The 24,308-nt window shown below is 38.2% G+C and overlaps 2 protein-coding genes across 3 annotated transcripts in view; one reads left to right on the top strand and one right to left on the bottom strand.

Annotated features, from left to right (window-relative positions):
* The window catches only part of pbx4 (pre-B-cell leukemia transcription factor 4), a 33,209-nt gene extending 14,745 nt beyond the window's left edge, over window positions 1–18,464 (top strand). For both annotated transcript variants that reach the window (XM_024272077.2, XM_024272079.2), the window contains 6 exons: window positions 9,029–9,273; window positions 10,157–10,347; window positions 12,509–12,644; window positions 12,779–12,935; window positions 14,473–14,559; window positions 15,590–18,464. In XM_024272077.2, the coding sequence (XP_024127845.1) occupies window positions 9,029–9,273; window positions 10,157–10,347; window positions 12,509–12,644; window positions 12,779–12,935; window positions 14,473–14,516 (773 nt within the window). In that variant the 3' untranslated portion in view covers window positions 14,517–14,559; window positions 15,590–18,464. The remainder of the gene's footprint in view (window positions 1–9,028; window positions 9,274–10,156; window positions 10,348–12,508; window positions 12,645–12,778; window positions 12,936–14,472; window positions 14,560–15,589) is intronic.
* Window positions 18,304–22,925, bottom strand: lpar2a (lysophosphatidic acid receptor 2a). The gene is made up of 4 exons (XM_024272081.2): window positions 22,761–22,925; window positions 21,175–21,927; window positions 19,866–20,128; window positions 18,304–18,682 (listed from the first exon to the last, which is right to left on the bottom strand). Exons 1-4 carry the CDS (start codon window positions 22,780–22,782, stop codon window positions 18,635–18,637), a joined length of 1,086 nt encoding a protein of 361 aa, XP_024127849.1. The 5' UTR covers window positions 22,783–22,925; the 3' UTR covers window positions 18,304–18,634.
* Between the last annotated feature and the right edge of the window lie 1,383 nt (window positions 22,926–24,308).

The following is a 24,308-nucleotide window of genomic DNA, read 5'->3' as shown; positions in this document are numbered from 1 at the left end:
ATATATGATGAGATTTTGAGATGTATGTTGACAGATGACTGTGATAGCTAAATCACAGTCATGTGACTGTGATTTAGCCATGGGCAGTATTTTGGAGAAAAGTGGTATCCTCAGTATCCAATGTCATTTCACACTAAACAAAACATTTCACTCCTCTAAGAGTGTGTAATAAAACATAGCACAGCGGTATGTCTTTTGCCCAGTATACCCTTAGACGTTCTAAGAAGGAATTTCTAAGGGCATTGGGTAGCGATGTCCAGTTTCATTTAGTTTGTTTAATTTAGTTCAGTTTAGTCCGTCTAGTTTAGTTTAGCAATCAGCTATTATTTATATTTTAAGAGTGATTTTATGTTTTTGGACAGTTACTGGTGTAAAGCCAGTTGAGACAACCGTGTTGTATGGACTATATTCATAAGATTGAATTGAATGTCAGAATAAGCTGGCTGACGGCAGCCTTTCTTTTAAGAACAATGTGGTCCTCAATTTTAGAAAAGTAACTTTAATCTGCTCTTTTTATTCCTGCTATAACCAAGTCAAGTCAGTACAAAGGTGGGAAAAATGTTTCTTCAATCTGCAATGATGCATTTTGCACAAGAAAGCAGAAATCAGAAGGTAAATAAACTTCTGTAAATTGAGTTTGGTTTTAAATATTTTTTAAAATATTTGTTTTGTTTCACACCTATTCATTTGCTTCATCATAAATATTTATTACAGGGAGATATTATAAAGAAACTTTGGTCATTGTTCTCAACATGCATCAAAAGGTCGGGTGTATTGTGCAAACTTCTTCAGTTAATAATTATTAATTCTAATTTCCAGGCCTGTGTAGCTTTCAACAAAACAATTGCAAAAAGTGGGCTATGTTAAAGGATTAAGACGAGCTACAATAAAAGTCATTACCATCTGATTTACAAAAAATCTGTATGTCGGAGAGATGGTTGTGCTTCTAGAAAATTTGAGAACGTTTTAAAAGTATGCACTATTTTTCACTAAAATGCAATATACGGTCAATGTTTGACCATGCTAAAATGAATTGAGAAAGCCTCTTGGATAACAGACAAAACATCTTCATCTTAAAAACTAACTACAGATGACCCTTTTAAAACTTTCCTTACCTAAACTATTAGTAACATTCACATCTAGAATAAATTTCATTAAAAAAATCTAACTTAACTGATGAAAGTCGTTTGCCCTCTCTGGGTGGGAGGGGTGCTCCTGTTCCAGGTGGAGGAGTTCAAGTATCTTGAGGTGTTCTTCACAAGTGAGGGAAAATTGAAGTGAGAGAATAACAGACGGACTGGCGCAGCTGTCAATTTACTGGTCGATCTTTGTTCCAGTACTCACCTATGGTCATGAGCTCTTCGTCATGAAAGAACGAGGTCCCAAATACAAGTGGCCAAAATGAGCTTCCTCCGTAAAGTGGCTGGATGCTCCCTTAGAGAGAGGGTGAGAAGCTCGGTCACCCAGAGAAAACTCTGAGTAGAGCCGCCGCACCTCCATATCGAGAGGACCCAGTTGAGGTGGCTGGGGCATCTGGTTTGGAGGCCTCCTGTACGCCTCCCTGGGAAGGTGTTCCGGGCATGTTCCCCTGGGTGGAGGCCCAAGAGAAGACCCAGGACACGCTGGAGAGACTATGTCTCTGGTCTGGCCTGGGAAACTCCTTGGGGTCCCCCAGAAGAGCTGGAGGAAGTGGCCGGGGAGAGGGAAGTCTGGGCATCTTTCCTTAGACTACTGTCCCTGTTCTGGATGAGCAGAATTGGTGGAAAAAGTAAAATTTAGCGTTTCTTTATTACAAAATGTTCTTCAGAGCATATTTTGGGTGGGGTTGTGTGTACAGTAGTATTTAATGCTGTGGTGCATTTAATGTAGTGCATTTAATTGAGATAGAACAATTTTATTTATGTACAAATTTTAAGTTTTGTTCTATAAATAGTTTTATGGTGTCGTTTTGCTTATTTGGTATTAACTTTCATACTTAAACTGCAATTTATCTTGACTAATGCCTCCTTGGATTTGTTAATTTAAAGATAGGCCATAAAATAAACACATATTGCTAACTTTGTCAGTTTATGCTCATCTTTTAGTTGAGTATGATGCATACAGAAAACTGTTGTCTTAAATCTGACCTTCGTCTATTTGTATATCAAACTGTGTTCAAAAGCTTGATCTTAAAGGAAGTTAGCATCTCTTTAATTAAGCACATGCAAATGAGGTCTCAGCTGGATTGCCATGGCTTGGTGGTGGTGTGGTGGGAGTCTCCCAGCCCAGCTCCTAATCCTGACTAATTAAGGATTAATTACAATTGATGGGTGTCTTCCACCCCTTAGCAGTAATACACATAGCTGTCTCTGACAATATGTTTGTCTATTTCACATCATGTCATAAATGCAAGGGAGAAATAGAAACATCAGGGCTGGTGGTGGGAGGGGTAATTACAACTACCTCACAATCAGCCATATGCAATAGTCAGGAAAGGTGTATGAATTATGCTGTTACATAGTTTTCTTAAATGGGTTAAAGAATTACAGGGTGTAATTTGGACTATTAAACTATATGTGGGGTTTGTGTGTTTAAAAACCCTTGTCAAATTGTTATCTTTTTCTTTTATCAAGTAATAAGGAGTGGTTATGCTTACTGTAGACTTACTGGATTTGTTCTTAATTGATCAGGTACGTTGGAACCGTGCATACGAAGCATGTAACCTCAGTGAGCTTTTACACCATCTGACTGTGTCATAATGCTTGTTCACTTATTATAAATGGGCACTGCTCTTCTGATCTATCGCTTAATTGCCACCTAATTTGCATAACAGTGCAAATTAACGACCTCTCAAATGAGCGTTCATTTTTCACAAAGTCTTTAGGAGCTCCTTAAGAGTCTGCGCTAATGAGCACAGGAGGCAGCTGGGCTGATGAAAGTTGACTTGGGGAAAATCTTTGCGGTGCTGTAACAAGCCTCCTGCTTAGGTGCTCGTCATCATGTTAACATTTTTTCCCTTTCTCTTTCATGCGTTATTGTACTGGATGGAAAATCTCGTGTTCGAGATACCCTCAGCGTACTGCTCCGACTCACTCAAATTTTACTGAGAGGATAGTTTAGTATGAGCTGTGAAGAAGTGCCAGTGTTTTGTGTCCTGGTGTTATGGTTGGACTCTGACATTTATAAATAGTTTAAATCAAACTTATCTTAGTCAGACTACCACACCAGGAAATGTATTTACATCTCTGAGCCAAAGTATTTCTTCATGTAAACATCAAGCTGAGGTCACTTTGGATGACAGCATCATTGTCATAGCTCATGTATAACTGGTGGACAGTTTTCTTCTTTTCTATGTCTGCACAAAAACAATAAGCTTCAGTAACACATTTTTTGCAGCAATAATAAGATGATTTTGAAAGACCACTGGTTAAATTCGTATATATATATATATATATATATATATATATATATATATATATATATATATATAACTTTTTTTTAAATTAAAACAAAGAGAAGTTAGGTAGAAGTAGTGCATAGAAATTAATAAAAGATTTAAAGTTTTTTTCCTCTCTAGCTAGTTGTTGCTTAGTTTACCCTATCATTATTTTTAATTGCAATTTAATAAAGTGATACAAAAAATATTATTTAGATAACTTTCAATGCTCCTTAAAATATTTTATTCAGAATTTAAGCATGAAATTATTCTTGCAGTTAACACAATGTAAAGAGCAAGGTTGCAATAAAAAAGTGGATTTTAAAAAAGGAAAACATAAAAAACATATACAATGTAAAAATGAATTATTTGTTTACTACAAATAATTTTGAGAAAATGTAAGTTATAACATAAGACCAAGAAATATTGAAGGGTAGCATCTTTGGACCCGAGCTAGTACAATTTTAATTTGATTAATAAATTGATTACTTTTTAATACTTGCATGTGTTTAAAGGTATTACAAGGTAGCTTTAATAATAAAATGTAATGTGAGCTCAACATCATAACATTTATATGAAATTTTTGTCACGACAACAGTACTACATGTTGTAAAGGTGTAATATGCTTTTAAGCAGCTGTTGTCTATTTTTGCAAACAGCACTATTTAAAAATCCTTTTGCCTTTTTTCATGCTTAAAAAAGCTGTCTTAGATTTTTTTTAAGTGTTGTGGTCATAGTTATTTACATGTGTAGTTCTCTTGTGTAAAGTTTGGTTATAAATTAACTTGAATAGTTTCTATACTGCAGTTAGCAACAACCAACTTTTACTAAAGGAGTGCCAATTGCAAATATTCAACCCCTTCTTCCAGTTAATTAACGTCTAATTAATGAATTGTTGAAGTGTTGTTTGCCCAAGGTGTGAACGTGAGAATTCACACTTGGTCAGAGCACAAGGCCTTGACAATGAATGCTTACCTCTCAGTGTGTTGTTGGGGCTAGAGTGGGGGGCTGTGTGCAACAGGACTGGGGAAGTGCCCAAACAGATGCTGATTAGCGTGATCTGCTTTAAGTAGGAATAGACATATGGATTGAGCTCATTAGGTTGACTGGGTTCTTAAATGGTGTAGTCATTCTAATGTTATTTTTTAATAAATATAAGTTATGTTATAAATGTGACAATTTTGTTTTGGCAAAAAAATCTAGAATTGCTTTGTCTCCTTTTAATGATTTGTAATTTAATGAAATTAGAGTTAAATTAAGCAAATTATTAAGAAGTAACACAGTACTAAAAAAATAGGTTAATATGCATACTGTTTGTATTAAATATTAATAATTAATTATAATAGTAATACTTTTTTAATATGTAAAACAAATATACTTTTAATGTTGTCATGCAGTAATTAGTTTGCTAATTTAATCTTTTTTTTTTTAAGTCCCACTCCAGTTATCTTTTGATCTATTATAATAACATTCCCAGTGGTCTTTAATTAAGATTATACCAATTTTAGGCAAAATCAAAAGCCTTAGTTGTTTTCACAGGAAATAGTTTCTGCGGAGTGGCAGTAGTTCATCAGACATTTGCCTCCAAGTTTTGAACAGGACTCTTATTCTGCTTTGACTTCCCATCATTTTTTTTTGTTTACACTCTCTCCCACTAGCTTACAGCCCCTTGTAACCCCAACCTAACATTAGCGGTTCAACAAAAATGGTGAGCGTTACTGAAGCTGTCCAGTTGTACAGTTTTGAGCCAGATGCCAGCTCAGATAAGGAAAAGGAAAACGTACATGGGTCTGTTTGTCTACAAGTGGATTTATCAGAATTGGGTCTTTAAATTAGAATGTGTGTTTTAAAAAACTAACTTAGCGCGTCTTTTTTTAAATTACAGCTCAGAAAATATATGTACAAATATCAAACTTTTAATGTGAGCCGTTCTTTGATAATTGTTTCGCTAATTTAATCGTTTTGAATTAAAATGTATGTTTTTAAAATAATTTGTAGCATTTTTAAGATAATTGTATTGCATTTTTATGGCAATATTCCTTTTTTTCACATTTTGTGAGATTCAAAATCAAATGGAATTGTGCTTGATATATGTATTTACCCAGTGGCTGTCTTTGATCTCTGGGACTCCTGTAATCTGGATTCTGTTTATTTCTGTGGCCCCTTTCTGTGTCTGTCCCTTTATTTCTCGCACACATATCTTCTCCTGTGACTTCTTTTTTTTTGCAATTCTCCTTGGTTCTTCTTCTACACTCTCTCTCACTCCTTACCTTTTTTCTCCCCTTTTTCCTCCTCTCTCCTTCGCTCCTTTGCTCTCTCCCAGTGAAAGGCTGAGAATACCCAAGGGAGCTGATGCAATTAAAATGCTAATCCTGTCTGTCTACAGAGAGAGGGAGAGGGGGGGCTGACAGCATGAGGGATTGCGGCTCACATGGAGAACTCGACTGAAATGGAGAACAGGGGGGCACTGGGAGAGATGTGAGGAGGTGGAGGGGTGTGCTGAAAGGGAGAGGGGGGAGGGGATGTGTGTTGGGGAGACGGGAGTGAAAAAGGGGATGCTAGCAAGGAAAAAGACAGACAAGGATAAAGCTTGTGCTCTGAGCTGAGCAATGATATACTGACTGTGTTTAAGCCTCATCTATGCCTATGTGTGGAAGGCATTGCAGTTAATGTACAGCACTACACCACTGGTTGGGTTGTTCACCCTTACCTGCACCACTTAATATATCGCATGTTGTGCCTGCACAGCACATTTCCACTTTGGTTGTACAAAAATGAGAATGATTATGTATGCAGTGGATACAGAGCAAGCTGGATAGCCTGAATATTTCATGGTATGCGTTGCTCACTTAGTCTTTCATTGCCACACCACCCAGCAAGGCCTCTAAAGTATGCATAATGGTGATTTCTAAGAGATAGAGATGTCGACTGTGGTGGCTGAAAACGTCCTTTTCTATTTTAAAGAGAATAAAGGTATCACTGTTTACGCTTTGTATTTAAAAGTTTTAGCAATTTACCTCCATCACCAGTTGTGAGGATCCAATACATGAGAAGGAAACACTCTAAAGTAATCATTTCCTTAAGCTGCTCTCAACTCATTTCCAAGTTTTCCTGAATAACATAGTTTCTTTTCAGGTCCTTTTTGTCTGATTTTGGCATATGCCTTCAGATCCTTCTGTGTGTCGTATTTGAACTTATTTCAACAGCTGCTATAATATCACTGAGGCACTAGACTGTTCATGAGTTCAATTCTGGGTAATCACAGCTTAATTGGAGTAATTAGGGGAATGTAGGGGCATTAGGCTACAGCTGGGGGCTATAATGAGTCCCAGCAAAAAGGAGGGGCATGAGGTGAGAAGCTTCAAGAGCTACAGTTGCCCTCTTCATTGTAGGTCAAGTAAACGAGCAACGTACATGAAAATATCTAGGTGAATTAAAATACACGGCTTGTGGTTTCATACTATGAAGTTGTTCAAAGCTTTGCTATATAAGGAACAAGGTGTTGATTAAAACTCAATAAAACAAAATACTTTTATGAGATTTTTAAGTTAAGGAGTCATGCTGTTCTGTCGTAAAAGTGATATCTTGTGAAATTCAAAAGAGAAATAGAGGGAAAGAGATAGGCGAATCAGGGTCATTAGTTCAGGCGGTGGGTCTGCTGCATTCCTGAGCCCTGAGATGGGGGAGCAGCAGAGCAGGAATGTGCCTTCGACAGAGAAGTAACCTAAGCAGAGGGGGAAAAAAAGGCAAGAAGGAACAAGAAAAATAGTGAAGAAATGAGAGAACTCACTTCATTTTGAAAATGTCTTGTTGTTGATTTTTTTTTGTATAAATGTGCTTAGTTTATAAAGAAGACAGTACTTTTTTCTTTACGTATTCTACACCTAAACATTAGTTAACTTTGATCATTGGCTGACCTTAGAAAAGTAACTTTTACTGCTATTGGGTAAAACTAACACCTATATAAATTAACTAATTCAACTCTAAAATTTCCTTTACAAGCCATCAAATCCTTAATTAGGACAACTTTGTTTCTCTGCTTAAATTCCTGGGGGATTAATCTCATTATCCATAATGTTGATGTCTGTCTCTTGCAGGGTCATAATGGGTTTCCTTTAGTTAAATTTGACTGTTGGCTTCTTAATTTGGTGCAGAAAGTTCATTGGAGTGTGAGAACAGTGATGTTAAACAATATTCCCATTTATAATTCTAATATATTCATCAAATCTATTTAATAGGTTCCAAAGGGAAAATAAAGAATTATTGCAGTGTGTAGAAAACGTAAGTGTAGTCATTTTATTAACAGAAGTACTGTAATAGTTATAGCTTTCCTAAAGGAGACCCACTAAAATTCTTCTTCAGATCTTTTACATTTTTGTATAAATGTAGTCAAAATATACTTAATATAATGTAAAACCCTTATGGAGGAGTTAATATGTTCACAAGTAATTAATAACCCCAATTACTAACTTAGTATTAAAATGTAGTAATTGGGGCAGGGATGCACTCACATCCCATAAATTACACCTTAGAGACCAAGATACATGTAATTAGTCCATCTGTTGTCAGTATTTGCTGCACATTTTTTTTCCTCTAAAATGTATCTCTAACTCACAGATTTCTAGATCAATACCTTTTTGTTTCAAAACCTAAAGTTGGAATTATAAAGTGAAACTTTTGACAACAGTGCTGATTGCAAGAAAAGATTTTTGTCCCCAGTTTTCAGAAATTAATTGGCAGAAAAGAAAAAGAAAGATGGAAACAATAGTTATCAATTCCAACTTCTGAAAATAGAGAGTTGTCGGAAGTCAGAACTTTTCTTTATGAGAGTGTTGTTTTTAAGGGTGAGTGTTGGTTCGTGTGGGTGTGTGAGTTCATGTGTGAAAGGGAGAGAGATGAGGGCAAAGCTGCAGGCTGACAGAGGTCCTGGTATAATACAGTGGTGGAAAGCAGCGACTGATAACTATACTTATGGCCACTGGGGCTCATAGTGACAGCACATGCACTTCCATTACTGGTCTCATGCCTCATGCCTTTATCTCTGGCAGCCTGCCATGGAAGAGTCACACTGCCCTCTGCTGTCAGCTCAGAGGAACTTGAGCTTCATTGACAATTCAATTAGACAAGGGAACCTCTGAAATTTTGCTGTGAATCACTGCCGGTTAGCTCTTCATATAAGTTGTCAGTTTTGCATAAAGAATTTTTACTTCCAGATTTTAAATAAAACTGCAACCTCTTATCTTGAAGGAATACCAAGATGCAATTACAAGTTGTTAGATTTATTCTGGTTTATATAGACTGCAGACCTCTTTAATCCAACTGGCATGTTTGTGAAATAATCTTTGATAAATTCTGAGCTGATATGTTCTTTGTGCTAACTTTTTTTTTTTTTCTTTTTTTCATACGTGTTTAATTTTTGAGGAAACAAACATTGGATGCTCATGATGTAAAGAATGGTACAGATCTATATTGTACATCGACTAGGAAAAATATATAAAATTTTGACCCAAACTGCACTTTGTTGATCCCCTAAAGTTTTGCAATTATGATGACAACTTTTACTCAAAAGATTGATAATTAACTCTTTGCTTTTGATTTTTCTCCCCTATCCAGTGCTGAGTATACGTGGTGTGCAGGAGGAAGATCCCCCAGATCCTCAAATCATGCGCTTGGACAACATGCTATTAGCAGAAGGGGTGTCAGGACCAGAGAAGGGTGGAGGATCAGCTGCGGCAGCAGCAGCAGCAGCGGCAGCAGGGGGCTCACCCACCGACAGCAGCATCGAGCACTCCGACTACCGAGCCAAGCTCGCCCAGATCCGTCAAATATATCACTCTGAGCTGGAGAAATATGAACAGGTTTGTGCTGCTGAGCAGACCTGAATGCTGAAATTTAATGTTTTACATTTCCTCAAGTGATTGTTCTTGGTTACACATTGTAAAGTGGGTGGGGGGAATTTTTCTAGCACGTTTACAGTTGATGGTCTTGCTTTGTATGTTGTTAAAAAAGCTAAATGTAAAACGTCAAAGAAACTTTGCATGCTTTTTTAAACAGCAAATTGTGTTCTGTGTCCTGATTGGGTGTTGATCTTGTCAATCTCCGTGCTGCACCTGTGGCTTGACAGTTATATAAATCTGTAATTGCGATCAGGTCTTTGTTTTCATTCCATAATACTGGATTTATTTTCCATGAAGGTTTGAACTTTGAGAGTTTATGCCAGAGGGAATAATGGGAAAATATTCAGGTCTGTCTGAGAAAACTCTATAAAGTGTGTAGTGAGGGCTTTGACAGCCTTAAAACATCTGCAGATTTCACCTATTGTGGGTTATTTATGGATTATGTCCCCTGCAATACAAGAGGGAAAACTGTATTGAAATTTATTTTGAAATAAATACATTTTGCTTGTAAAGCAGATGCCAGTAATTAATTTAGAAAAAAAGAGAGATCATCCTGTTGCATTAGTGTTATCACCATAATAAAAACAGATGCAATTCTTGTAGGGAAAAAAAGTAATTCTGTTTAGGGTGAAAATCAGACCTAATGTGAAGATTTTTGTGACTTACTTGTTAGTAGTGACTTGGAAAACGGCTACACGGAAGTTGTTGTCAATTTGTCAGCATGATGAAGCCATCTAACCAGTAGAGTAGCCAGCTGGGGTCTTCTGAGAACTGTGCAGTGGACAGAACCTGCATCTTGTCTTTTTACTGTAGCCTTGAACTTCTTTCTCTCTCTTTGTTCCAGGCCTGCAGCGAGTTCACCAACCATGTAATGAACCTGCTGAGGGAGCAGTCTCGCACACGGCCCATCTCTCCCAAGGAGATTGAGCGCATGGTGGCCATAATCCACCGCAAATTCAGCTCCATTCAGATGCAGCTCAAACAGAGCACCTGTGAAGCCGTCATGATTTTACGCTCGCGCTTCCTTGATGCCAGGTCTGTCTGTGTGTGTCTGGCTATATCGTTATTGTGAAGACATAAGCAGATTTAATGGCATTCTTTCATATGATAACAAAAAAAGAATAAGGAAATTGACTTGAATCCACAGTTACAAGAACCGCATTGAGAACAAATCAGTTTTTTCTTGCTGGTGTTTTGTTATTTCTTTATTTTACTGATTTGAGCGAGTGGAAACTACAAAGATAAAAATGATTACATTGGTTTCCTTAAATGCTATAAACCGTAGGCATTTATTTCCAATATATAATCTCTGCAGCTCTAAATGGGACTTTTTTTCCTCCAATTTATTTTTGTACATTCTGCCAATGCAAAGCATGAGGTATATGAAGTTTTTGATCTTTAAAGATCCTAAAGCTTGATTTACACTGGTCTGTCTGCCTCAGTGTCTCCCTTTCATTGTGTGGAGAATCCATCTCACGACCGTCAGTTGTAGGGCTGTAGATTGTTACTTAGGTGGCCAATCGAGTCACGAATCGAAACGGGATTCTCGTTATTATTTAATATAATGTTTGGATGTATGAAAATTTAAATTGCATGTATTAAATCACTATTATTTATACTTTTACTTAGTAATTGAGATCAGAATCAACAAAACTGATAAAAACGCAAAGATTTAGATAAAAGGAAATGGTGTTTGTCAATTTAAACTTTTTTTGTCAACAGTCTGGTTAAGTTCAGGATTACATAAACAATATAAAAATCACTGTTTTTGATCATTTAACTACAAAACCTGAAAATGTTCTCAACAATTTTTCCATCCTCAACGTTCTGCGTCACTTTACATTCTAAGCATTACATTTTGGTGCAAATGCAGTATAAAAAGTCGCTTTTTACCGCTTTTTTTAGTGCCGCATGTAGCACAAGGCTGCGCTTCTTTCCTTCAGAATCCGCTGGAATTATTTTAATTGTGTCAATTGTTGAAGAGTTACCATAACCAAAAGAATATAAACACTCGAGTAAATAGTTTTTTTTTCTTCTCAGAATTTATGTCAGTGAGCGGAACTTCAGTCTCATGTTTTGAACGAGAAAAAAAAGCTCTCGCTAGTTTTATTTTGAAAACAGGAAACTTCATCGTGCATTCGGCTTTGTTTTAGTTCATGAACTTAAAATCCAACGTTATTCTGCATTTCAGAGCAATACATACATTGTTTCCGAATTATACTTTACTATACTCTGCTACATGTATAAATATCACGACTCAACAGTCTTGGATTTTGCAAATATTCATACTCAAATTTTCAGTTGCAGATTGCGAGTATCTGAGTGCTCAGATACTCGTAACGGCCATTGAATATCTTATCTTATAAACAGTCTATGGTTACAGCCGCAGTCAGTTCATTTTAATCGTCTCTGTTGCGGCTTCTGGAAGAGTGGTTTGTCCTTCCCCTCCTGTACCGAGCCGTTAGTCCCGCTCTCTTTGCTCGTAACCTTCCTCACTGAGTCTTTGTGAAATCCATGTTTTGTGTCATAAATGACATTAAGTTTTTGCACTTCAAAAATAAAATTTTTGCTGTCCATGGTGAAAATGGACTATGGTGTTATCTGCTGGGTTATTGTGCATTATCACGTGGGCACCTTAAATAATAATAACAATAAAATAGGCTTTATTTTGAAACCTAGGCATGCTTTGCATTTCTCTCGCTTTTTGCTGTGAAATCGACATGTTGAAATATAACTCCTGCATAAAACTTGCTTTGTGGAGGGACAAATGTGAGACATAGATGGAGGCAATGTAAGGATTACGACTGATTAATGAATGTCTTTTTTTGTGTGTCAACGTAACAGAGACGCATCGCTGAAGGACCAGTCTAAATCAGGCGTAACACCTTAACCTTTAAAATAGTTACAAATTTCCCAACTCTGCTGCATAGAAGTTAGTAAAGTATTTTAAACTGAAAGAGATTAAACAATTGTTATAAAACTGTATTAGTCTTAAGTTATTTAAAGAATTATTATTAAACGGGGTTCATTTTACTACTTTATCTATCTTGGCTAGTTAAATGTATCAGTAATTTATCACATCTAACTAATGCCAATAAATTTGTTCACAACTTTTTTTTTTGCCCTCTAGCCCGAATTAACTTTTACCGCATTATTCAAAACATGTTGTTCCTCCTCTCCTTCCTGTGTTTGACAGACGCAAAAGGCGCAACTTCAACAAGCAAGCTACAGAGGTGTTGAACGAATATTTCTACTCCCACTTGTCTAACCCCTACCCTAGTGAAGAAGCAAAAGAAGAACTGGCCAAAAAGTGTGGGATCACAGTGTCTCAGGTGAGTTTCTTGATGTAATGTCACATATTAAATAAAGGAAATTGGTTTTAGTTAATATTTTTGAAGTATTTATATCTGGGTTGGTTTTAAATGGGCTTTAGAAAAACTAAAATATAAACCTGACTGTTTCTCAGGTCTCGAATTGGTTTGGCAATAAGAGAATACGCTATAAGAAGAACATTGGAAAGTTCCAGGAAGAAGCAAATCTCTACGCAGTTAAAACGGCGGTGGACGCTGCCAATGTCTCGGCGCAGGCCAGCCAGGCCAACTCTCCAGCAACGCCCAACTCAGGTAACACTGGAAACACTGCTGCCACCATTCAGCATTAAAGGCAGTGTGCATCTTCACCTGGTTTTACTGCAGTATTATTGAAAGGATTTGATCTGAGTTTTTTTTTTTTTCCACCACAAAAAGAGCTATTGCACTACAACGACCTTTTCCTAATGAATTCATTATTTCTCTTCTAAGCCCACAAAGTACTTTTTCCCACTTTCACACACCAATTAACACACTAACATGCATTAGTGGCAGCGTGGGCTTCACTGCCTCCAGGACATATAATGTCTACCGCAACCGCAAATTGAACCACCCACCTTTTTAACAGGCAGACAGCTTTGAAACAAGCTTGTGGACACAAATCCAGCTCTTTGTAAATGGAGCTCTTTGTAAAGTTTGCTGTTAGCAGCTCAAATGCTCACATTTGAAAGGGATTCTGCTTCTAGGACCTTTGTTTACGCAGAATAAGCTGGCTGACGACGGTGACCCTCAGACAGTTTTCAGTCGGACATTCTTTTTATTGGGCACCCCCCCTACCTTTTAACTGCATTGCACCATGTGGGGTTGACTCCAGTATACATACTGCCTGCAGGGTCACCGGGGTCATACAGCATGTCTCACACAGGGGACACCTACCTTGGCCTGCGTTCCCTCAATGGTGAGGGTCTCACCATCGCCCCCTCTCTACAGCCTCAGGTATGCAGCAAGGCCAACCTCTGAGTTGATAGAGTTGACCTCTGTGGTGGTAGTGTAGCCTCCAAGCGTTGGCGTTTACTCTCCCGTTGTCTAGCTCCTATTTACCTCTCCTCAGAACTCGTCCCTGCTGTACCGTCGGTCCCATCAGCCTCAGACTCCCACAGCACAAACTGACCATTCTATGCTGTGAAAGTTTCTCATGATGAACAGTTCTTTTATAGCTACTTCTCTAAAGCACATTCTCTATCCACACATGTGCCTTTTAGACTGGCATAAAGCCAGACTGTCAAAAAAAAAAAAAAAAAAATTGAACAATCAACAACATGGAGCAGATCAGATTTAGGGATCAAACCAGTCGTTTAATGGTCAGTTTTCCTGCCTCTAGGTTGTCTTTCTCTCCTTCCTCCAGCAGTATCGCAGTCCCAACCTTTGTCAGTCTGTTTTCCCAAATGTATTCAAGCAATCCCACATTTAATGTCTCCACCCCCTTATCCCAAGTGTGCTACATGTAAAAAAAATATTCATGTTCACTTGTAATTCATTTTTGATGTTCTGGAAGAATCAACACATTTTTTAAAAAACTAAATTCATTAAAATCTAGAAAATTCTTGTTGCTTTTATTTTTTAAATTGATTTCAGTTGGAGCATGAAGCGGATAGGTAAGCCAAAATCTGGAAACCTCCCTTCCCTGTAAATGTGTAGATTAGCTGAACAAGTAATGCAAGCCTGTGCTTGTCCATTTAGAGGTTTGTGTTTACTGGAAGTCTGTTGTCCGCTTACATTTGTAGCGGTATATACGTAGATTTTATTTCAGCATGCCCCTAAGTTTTGGTCTAAAGCGTCTGATCTGTAACAGGTGGATACCCTGCACCGTGCTACACACCTGACGGGCGGCTATGAGGAGTTGTCGGGCAGTGGCCTGTTCACGCCTCATCGCCTGGATGTGAGTTTCAAAGCTCAGTTGGGCTATTCTTGTCTTTATAGTTTTTATAGGGGTTTTTTTTATTAACAAATGCAGAACATTTCTAATATTTTACATTTGTTAGACCACACCAGTAAAGTAAAATATTCATGACAAAGGTTTTCAGTTTACTTTTCGTGTTTGCAGTTGTCCTATGGGTTTGTGTACAAAGGGTTACGTAAGGCCTGTGTCGAAATAGTGCTGAACTCTTGAACCGATCCATGACCAATTTTTTTATTCCTTTTTTTCCTGTGCAAAGGATTTCCAATTTGCCTTTAAGTCCCAAAATGTGATATATGGTAACATTACCAATTGTTTCTTTTTATTGTGAAACTTTCATGTTGGATCTTCAAACAAGGCATACTTTGTTTGTGGCCTGAGTGATGTATCAAAGCAGGACCGTTTAATTAGTAAGCACTTTAAACTCTTTCCTTAAAAGCATGGGACCTGTTCCAACCTGTTTACTAACCGAAGGTTCACTTCTTACCACATTAAGCTGTAATGAGGCTTTTGATCCATGGTCTTGTTCTGGGTTTTTTCAGGGAACTTAGCGGTGATTCAGTGTTTACATTGCTGGAAGCTTAATTCAGCTGTTTTGCTGTTTGCCAGTGCTCTCACGAAGCAGAGTTGCACAGTTTGGGAACTCTGAATGACCCAAAAAGTATAAAATCCAAGGAGAAAAACTCAAAGACCCTCTCCGATCATTTTTTGATCTATTCTAAACGCATTCCCAATGGTCTCTCAATTATGCTGTTTTTTTGCCAAAATAACAAAACGTGGATGTAGTTTTGCAGAGCAGCAAGAGTTCTGGACAGGACTGTGCTGTCTGCTGCTGATTTGACAGTTGGAATAAAGTATTACTCAGAAGTACAAATTTAAAGCTCAATTTCTTGTTGTGTGTCCTCCATCATGAGAAAAATGCCATAAAAACATGTTCAAAACATGTTTTCATCAGTTTGTCTTTAAGTAGCTGTACTGACTTTTACTATAGATATGACTTCTCTATTTACAGGCCAACAGCTGGCAGGACACCACCAACCCCTCCTCGGTTACCTCCCCTCCTGATCCTCCCAACAGTGTCCACTCCGACACCTCCAACTGATTTGGTGGCTCCCCCTGCCCTCATTTTAATCCCAATCCAGTCTGCTAAGACGCCTATGCTCTGCTCATCTTCTGTTCACCTTTTCCTGAGTCAAGAAACCACACGAGGCTGCGTTCACACTTCAGATGCTTCAGCTGCGCTGGAACAGGACAGCTGAACATTGACATGAAGGTTCTAGTCTAATGGTTTTTTTTTTTTTATTTTAGCCACAACAAAAAGGGGAACGGAGCTCACGGATACTAAGAAGAAATCCTAACCTCAAGGATTTTTTAAACCACTGACCCAGCTGTGTAGATCATGATGTCTGTACATTATGTGTATATGCACGTTAACTTTACTCTCACAGCTTGTTGATGTGCTGTCGACCTCTACATTCAACTCTTTGCTTGGGGAAGCTGTGCGATTCCCTGTAAGGACTGAAGCCTCGGCGTCTTGACAGCCGACCTGTGGATACCGATCACCAGGGAGCTCTGCTCACCCTGCTTGTACCAAAGTGCTGCCCGCCCCCCCCCGTTCCTCCGAGATCACCCTCTGCCAACTTAATACAAGACACTTGCATCTTCTCGTCCTTTCAGCTTGACGTTTCCCCTCTGTTGGGATCTCAAACGGAACGACTGAAATGCACAAAGGTGCATGCAGAAACCGCCCATATCACCCAACTCTAAACTTTTCAGCTTTTTTTAAGAGCGAGCTGACATGACAAGTGTGTCAAGCACAAATGTTAGCATCCTTAATATAGGTTTTGTACAAAGGTAGTGAAGGGGAACACTATTTGAAACCAAGTGAGATTGGGGCTGATGAGACGAGGCCATCTTTGACTGGATGTAACTAACAGCCCCTTCTGTTGCTAACCAATAGAGGGTGTTAATAGTTTGCTTGTATACTTTACTTCTTGCTTTCTGTCGACTAGTTTGTTTGATTGTAGGCTATTTTCTAATGCTGTTTCACCAAGAATGCACCAGCCACCACCAAAAAGTAGCTCAACAAAGCATCGAAATGAAGAAAGTTTAAGCTTGTGGGGCGCCGATGTGTTACTGGGGCAACACGACATGAGTTTAGAAATGTAACGGTCTTCCATGCATGTAGGACTTTTTAGGTGTGCTATTGTTTTCATTTAACCTTCCGAGTTTTTAAGCATCATTTTGAACAAAAAGCAAAGGGTATAATTATCACAGTCAGACCAAAAAATGAAAACGTGCATCATGTATTGCTATAATGTGTGTGTCTCTGTGTGAGCGTGTCTACAGTGTTCTCGGGATGTCTTAGTCAAACTCGCTGGTGCCCGTGTGGACTTTCTGAGCATTATAAAGACTGGGGGGGACTCCACCAGCCAGCGACGCAGGAGCTGGGGTTCAACTGAGATTTTCCTCGTCATCCTTGGTACATTTTTAAGTTTGTCTGCCTGAGGCAACACACGACAACCTATCGTACCAAAACCAAAAATACCAACATAGCAACATAATAATGCTACTCTTTCTCTCCCTAAAGTTGGTGCACAGCCATCGTTTTAAGTCTGAGAAGAGAATTGTATTTGTATGCGTGTCTCTCTTTGTAGTGTTGTCGTGCCTCAAGTTAGTCATTTTGAGGCGTTTTGTTATGGAGCTTCATCGGGGGGTGGAGTGAACGCTTTCATCACACCCATGTTTATATTGGGAGTATGGACAGATCGCTCTCTTTTACTCATTTAATACCTTCTAGTAAAAAAAAACTTTTTTTTTTTTAGTTATTTGGCCAATCGGGCAAGGGCTTCTCCCTCCTCACCAAAAGAATAAAGAGGCAGCACTGGGAAATCTAGTGTTTCTGACAAACCCTTCCAACCATTTTATACATTAACTTATGTGAATAATTTTGATAGTAAGGTAAGCCTTATCCAGATAATGTCATTTAAGACTTTATTGAACTATGTTACAGAACAAAACCTGATCTTTAATAATCAGGTGTGATATCCCACATCTAATGACCTGTTTTGTTACTCATTTCATATCATTGCCACACCAAACTGTCAAGCCCCGCCCCTTTTTCTACCTGTTGTAATGGATGTCACTGTACAGTTTGTGTAATGTTTTAGTATTTTTTTTTCTTTTTCATTTTATAAACATTGTTTGGAGATGCCAGTTTTATTTTGGCCTTTATCTAACAGGATTCACAATAATTATGGATTTTTGATGTTATTTAGGTCTTTGGTTGCGATGGAAGATTTACAAAAGCTGCGTTTGATGCTGTGGAACTGCACTTGTTCATTCTTGTCTGCGTTCCTCACATTTACTGATACTGATCTGTTTTATGAGAAAACATCTCATTTGTAAAGACCTGAAGATCCTCCTGGGAAATGTAAATGCCAACATCCACCCTGCAGAGCTGTACTTTAACACTGAACAGTGTTTGGATACTTTGAGTAACTTCCACAGCATCAAATGGATTTGTAAACCTTTACTTTCTTTGGTTTTTTTTCTATTAGTATATTTGTATCGCTCCTCTTTTCCTTGTATTTACCCCTCTACCTCTGTCTTTCCATTTCTCTTGTATATAACCCCACTGTTTTCAGACTTGTGAGTCTGTATGAACTCCTTTTATACCTCAACTTTAGAATTGTTCTAGAAAGAGTAAAACAAAACGGAACAATATAAAAATTGTAGTGTTCTTATTAGAAAAATTAATAAAAAAAATATTTAGTGTGACTTTTCAGTATTTGATTTCAGACTTTAGGAGTGTTTCACTTTTTTTAAGTTTGTCACAAATGCTCTTGTGATAGTCAAATGTAATAAAAAGAGAGATTGCACCATCATGAGGAGTGAAAGCTTTTCTCCAGCGCTGAATTCAGCTCCAAACAGGAAATACAAAAAAGAAAGCTCTGCAGTCACGTATAAGTGTTCAGCAAAAAGAAAAAAAAAAAAAAAAATCTTCAGTGATGTGAGATCATGTCCGGTACCGTCCCTCTGCTCTGTCCCTGAAGCTTCACAACGCCTGATCCTGCTGGAACTTCTGGTCCCAGTTGAGAGGAAACTGCAAACAAATTCAAGAAAAAGAGAAATACATTTCAGTATGCTACCAGTTTTTTTCTGTCAATAGGATGAATAAAGTATGTCAGACACTTTGATCATCTTTTGATCCATTTAAAAGCGACTTTTTTTAACCAAAATAAAAACAATCCTGTCCTTTTTAAGGAAATACTTTCTGCAGAACAGCAGTGAATCATTAGAAATACACCAGTTGTGGGGTCTTCTTGATGCAGAGCAACTCCACCCCTCTTCCCCTCCCTATAATAGAATAAAACTATTGATCCCACAAAAGAGGAAGTTACCTCATCAGACCCCTGTTGTTCAGTCTTTGGAGTATGCTCACTTCTTATTTGATCTTCAAGCAAAAAATTTAGAGTTAAAAGGACTTTTCATAAAAACTTAATGGTCAAATTCTTATTTTGAGCAGACCAAGTTGATTCCCTTTAAAGGTTGATGTGTTTAAGGTCATATTTCTGCTGTGTGGATGGGGGGGGGGTATTGACAGGAGTTTAGTCCCCTGACATGTCAAACTTTAAAACTGACATGTCGGTACATCATCAAATATTTATCTTTAAAAGTTATGACCTTCAAGATAGATTTATGGTTTCTTCTATTCATTTGTAACTTATTGTCGTCAACATACTTTTGGAGTTTTGCAATCAGAAACTTTCCTGCCAGCTCAACACGTTAGAATTTTCCTTTTTAAATACAGAGTCAGTGTGATCTCCATTAGTTTTGTTTGTTTATCGGGCAGTAAAGTCTTATAGGACGAGTGTCACACCGTATCCTTACGTGAGGCAGAACCATCGATAAGACTTGACCTTTGACCTGGTTAGCGTGAGTCACTCGTGCCTGTAAACTTGGGAACTCAGACAACTGCTGGCGTGAAACAAAAGAATGCTGCTCGGTCGGATACAAATTTCCAGGGCATGAAAATAGAGAAAAACAAAAGAAAAAAAAAATCGTGTCTTGACACCATCCACCACCTAAAGATGGAACCCACAGGGCAAATTCTTAGAAACTGATCGGAAATGTTTGTCAAGGGTGTAAAACCCAGACTCAGTAACAAGAAGATTAAAAAAAAAGGAGTGGTAGCTGTAAAACGGAGGTTTATTCCTTTAGTGTTTCAGAACTAGAGTCTGATAAACCATAAATATTAGATTCTTTAAAGTAAAATGCAGGATTACCTCCTGCAGTGAAGCCTTGATGTCAATGGGGGAGTTCTCCTCCCTCTGATCCGCGCCTCCCCGACACAGACAGCACAGGATGGACTTGAAGGTCCTCCGCATCTCGTCGTCCCGCAGCGAATAAATGATGGGATTGACCAAGGAGTTGCACTCTGCTATTGCCAAGCAGTACTTCTCAATGCGGTTGGCCTCGCTCCTCCTGCCCATCACGCCGTCCACCAGCAGAACCATGAGCCCAGGAGTCCAGCAGATCACAAAGGCGCCTGCAGCAAGAATAATCCAAACAGATTAGGTCCAAAACTTCCTCTGAAGCATGAACGCAAAACAACACCAGGAAGAACAATTTACAATCAAGTTTCTTAGATTCCAAGGAATCTGGAAACCTTCACCTGCACGGTTCAGTACTCTGGTATTTATCTCCGAGTCACACTGGTTGAATTTTTGGCTAAAGATTTCCTAGATTGATTTTAGATCAGTGACTCGGATCGCATCATTTAAAACAAATCAGCAACCACAAACATCAAATCAAATCTTTCCAACATTCAAGTCCAGGATACAGAAACTGGTTTAAGTGTACGTTACTGGATTGTCTCAGACCTGCATCAGATACATGCTTTTGTTGCAAAACCAGTTCATAAAGTTATCAAAATCTAAACAAGACTTTATTTAAACAAATGAAGAACTGAAACCAACGTTATGCTAATGAGTTCTGCTGCATTTTATAGGAAGTGGTTTAAACATTAAATGCTATTAATGTCCCACTCCAACCATCTTCTGATCTACTGTAAGAGCGTTCCCACTGGTCTTTCAGTTACGATTAAATCCCCAAAAAACGTGTTGTTTTCTAGGACGTAGTTTCTCCAAAGTGGCAGGAGTTCATCAGAAATTCATCTCTGATTTTTGGGTAGAACTGTTGGTAGGGGTTAAGCCTGCCGTGGTTTCACATCATCCCAGGATCTTACAGCCCCTCACACCCCCAACCTAACATTACCAGTGCAACAAAAATGGCGAGCAAAGTCTGAGATATCCAGCCGTACAGTTCTGAACCAGACTCCAGCTCAGACGAGGAAAATGAAGATGTTCACGGATCTAGAGCAGGGGGCTTATGGCCTGATGGTTGTAGTTTGTGCATAACAAGTACAAGCTTTTTCAAACTGCATTTTTCATCTGCTCCTGATTCACAATGATTTGAATAAAAAAAAAATACTCAGGAATGCAGTTTTAATCTAAGAATTATTTGAGAATAATGTCATAAAAATGTGTTAAAAACACCAAAACTGAGGTTTTATTGGAGTGGGACTCTTCTCACCTAGAACCATGGATATGGTTTTCATCAGGTTGACCACAGTCTGGTTGTGTCGCATCTCAGAGGAATGCTGGGAAATGTAGCCCCAATGGCGTTTCACATGAATGAAGATATGAGTGTATATGACCACCATGATGAGGAAAGTGAGCAGATTGAGAACCGCCCAGAAGATGAGGAACCGCCGATGGTAGAGAGGAGCAACGGACGAGCAGTTGATGATGTCACACTCGCAGTTCCAAAACAGAGAGGGCACCAGACCCATGAGGATCGCCGCCGCCCAGATGCAGACTATGAGCAGCAGCACACGCCGCCTGGTCATGTTGCTGTGCAGCTGCATCGTGAGGATGGTCTGGTGGCGCTCCACAGCCACCGCTAGAAGATTGGCTACAGAGGCAGTCAGGCTGATGTCAATCAGAGCTCCACGGATGTACCACTGCTTCTTGGAGAGCTCTGCGGTCCAGGGACCCGTGTTCAACATCAGGTTGGCATAAGCGATGCCGGCGAAAAGGTCCGCCGCTGCCATGTTCCCGAGGAGGTAGTAGATGGGGAAGTGGAATCGCTGGTTCTTGAAGATGGCCACCATCACCAGCAGGTTGGCCAGGAGTACAATGACGCATACGGTCAACCCCAGAGCAATGACGGTAATGTCCCGCGGTGTCCAGGTTTCATTGATGGTCTTGTTCACTTTAGCATAAAAGAAGGTAATACTCTCATTGTGGTAGCATCTATTTGACTCACTGCTCTCAGCAGCCATTACTGCAAGAAACAGAAAATAAAAAAGTGAAAATTAAAATTTAAGCCCACAAAAAAAAAACAGCAGAACATTTGAACTCAGAAGAATTTTCTGATCTTTTAAAGTAAATTTTGGCATTTTTTTTTTTTTTCATTTGTTTGCTTTGTAACGCAACAACTACAGCAGCAAAAAGTAAAATACGGAATAAAAATACATAAAAATGACTGGTAGTGTCTCACTGAAAGTAACTGTATTATGGCACAGGGGCTACCAAAAATAAAAACAAAACAAAAAAAATTTGTATTTACAGAAGTTAAGGTGAAAGACGGGAAGCTTACGCTTGGCCTGTTCAAATCCTGAACTTGATGTCACATCACACACGTGCTTCTAGTTTAAACCATTCACATTTATTTATACTGTAGTTTAGATTTTATTTTATCTTTTACACATAAGATGCAGAAATCCCACACCACTATACTCCCACCACCATGCTTAACATCTGTGTTATCTTTCCTCTGAGCATAGTTTCATTTTAGTAGTCGATGTAGATCATTTGTTTGGTAAATCCATTTGACTGTGACTAATTGAGCTTAACGTGTGTAAAAGTTTAGGAGTAACTTTTATATTTTTACAGTAACTTTTACTTAATTAAAAGCTGTAATATCGACATTTTATTGTGCCCAATAACAGCTATCATCAGTTCAGGATACATTTTTATTATTATTATTATTATTATAGGAATCTGTCTATAATAGAGCAAAACAATAGTTTACCCTATCAGTTCTAGTGTCCTCCCCTTTCTAGTGAACTACGTGGCTCCAAATGTTAAAAACTCAAAAAAACGCCTGAAACTCACCGTTTATTTTAGGTTCCAGCATTCAAACATGTCATCGGCGAAAACGCGCGATTCGCGATGCAGTCGAAACAAATAGAAATTGCTTTCAATTTTGTCAAACCGTGAAGCGGAAGTTTTCATGTCGACATCTTTGAATTACTCTCACTCGAATCAGCTGGACCTGGCCGACAGGTAGCAGTGTAACCTTCACGTGCTGCTTTAAAAATTGGACAAAGCAGTGGCACGACTCTGGTGTTTTTTATGGAACTGCAGTGAACAACGGGGTCGGGAGGTAAAAATGTAAAGAGACTGGTTTTACATGTTTTTTTGTGTGTGTGGGTGCGTGTGTGTGTGCCATATTAACGCAGGGTTCTGTTCTTCTACAAAACCAGTTTTTGATGTTTCGCTTCGAAAGAAAGAAACACATAAATGAAGCTCCTTTGTAGTTTTTACAATGTTTACATGTAAACAAAATTTAAACAGAATTTAATTATTTAAATATATTAGATTATGATTGTACTCTTTGTGACCACGGGAGGGCGACGCTAAATTGTGATTTGGATGCACCTTCTTCAGCTTGAACTAATTTTAACAGGTCAGTAGCGCGCAGACCATTAATCACTGCTGCCCTCTTGTGGTCACATTGAGAAAATACATCATAAACAGATTGGTAAAATTTCCGTTAAGATGTGTGAAACATTGTGGCATTTCCGGTTGTTACTTTCAAAATAAAACCGGAAAAGAGGTCACTCAACCTGATGCCAATCAAACTTTTAGGCGGTTTGACAGTTTAAATGTCATGGGTGTATTAACTATATTAAACATGCAAATACCATCAAACTATGTGTGCCGCCTTGTAAACGACAAATTGTTTTTGAGAAAAAGATGTTTGACAAGTTTTACGTGAAACAAATAATTAGCTTACATTTTTTTTAAATTAAATGTTTAAATAGGATTAAATCCATCATGAGTATTCTTTATTTTATCATGGATAACTACCTAAATGACGTTAAAGGCACTGCATTTTATTTGTTTTCTTAATATAAATATATTTATTACCTGTAGTTTTGAAATGTGACCATGAGAGGGAGACAAGTGCTAACAACTCAAAAACAAGCATTTATATAGTGTATCTTGCTTTTTTTTAAAAGTTAGACTGCTTTAAAAAAAATGAAAGAAAAAAAGAAAGAAAGAAAATGACGATTAATTACTGCTGCCCTCTTGTGGTCATATTGAGAAGACGCATTCATTGTTTTAAGAATTTTATTGACTGTAGTTTCGCAACATGACCACAAGAGGGAGATAAGCATTAACGACTCTAGAAAACAAGTAATTATCTTGGGTTTTAAACGCCGAGAAAGACTAGAAAACTCAAATAAGAAAACAAGTATACATAGCTAAATATAATTAACTATAACAACTTTGAGTTAATATAGCCATAACTTGCTGTATTTTTAACCCAGGATACTGTTCTGGTAAACTGGATTTTGACGTTTTAGAAAATAAAGTTCCCTTGTAGACTGTTGAGATAACTAAATGCAATATATATATATATATATATATATACAG

Source organism: Oryzias melastigma, linkage group LG8, assembly GCF_002922805.2.
Source record: "Oryzias melastigma strain HK-1 linkage group LG8, ASM292280v2, whole genome shotgun sequence".
Taxonomy (NCBI): Eukaryota; Metazoa; Chordata; class Actinopteri; order Beloniformes; family Adrianichthyidae; genus Oryzias; species Oryzias melastigma.
The sequence above is the reverse complement of the archived record's forward strand: the minus strand, read 5'-3'. Positions and strand labels throughout refer to the sequence as shown.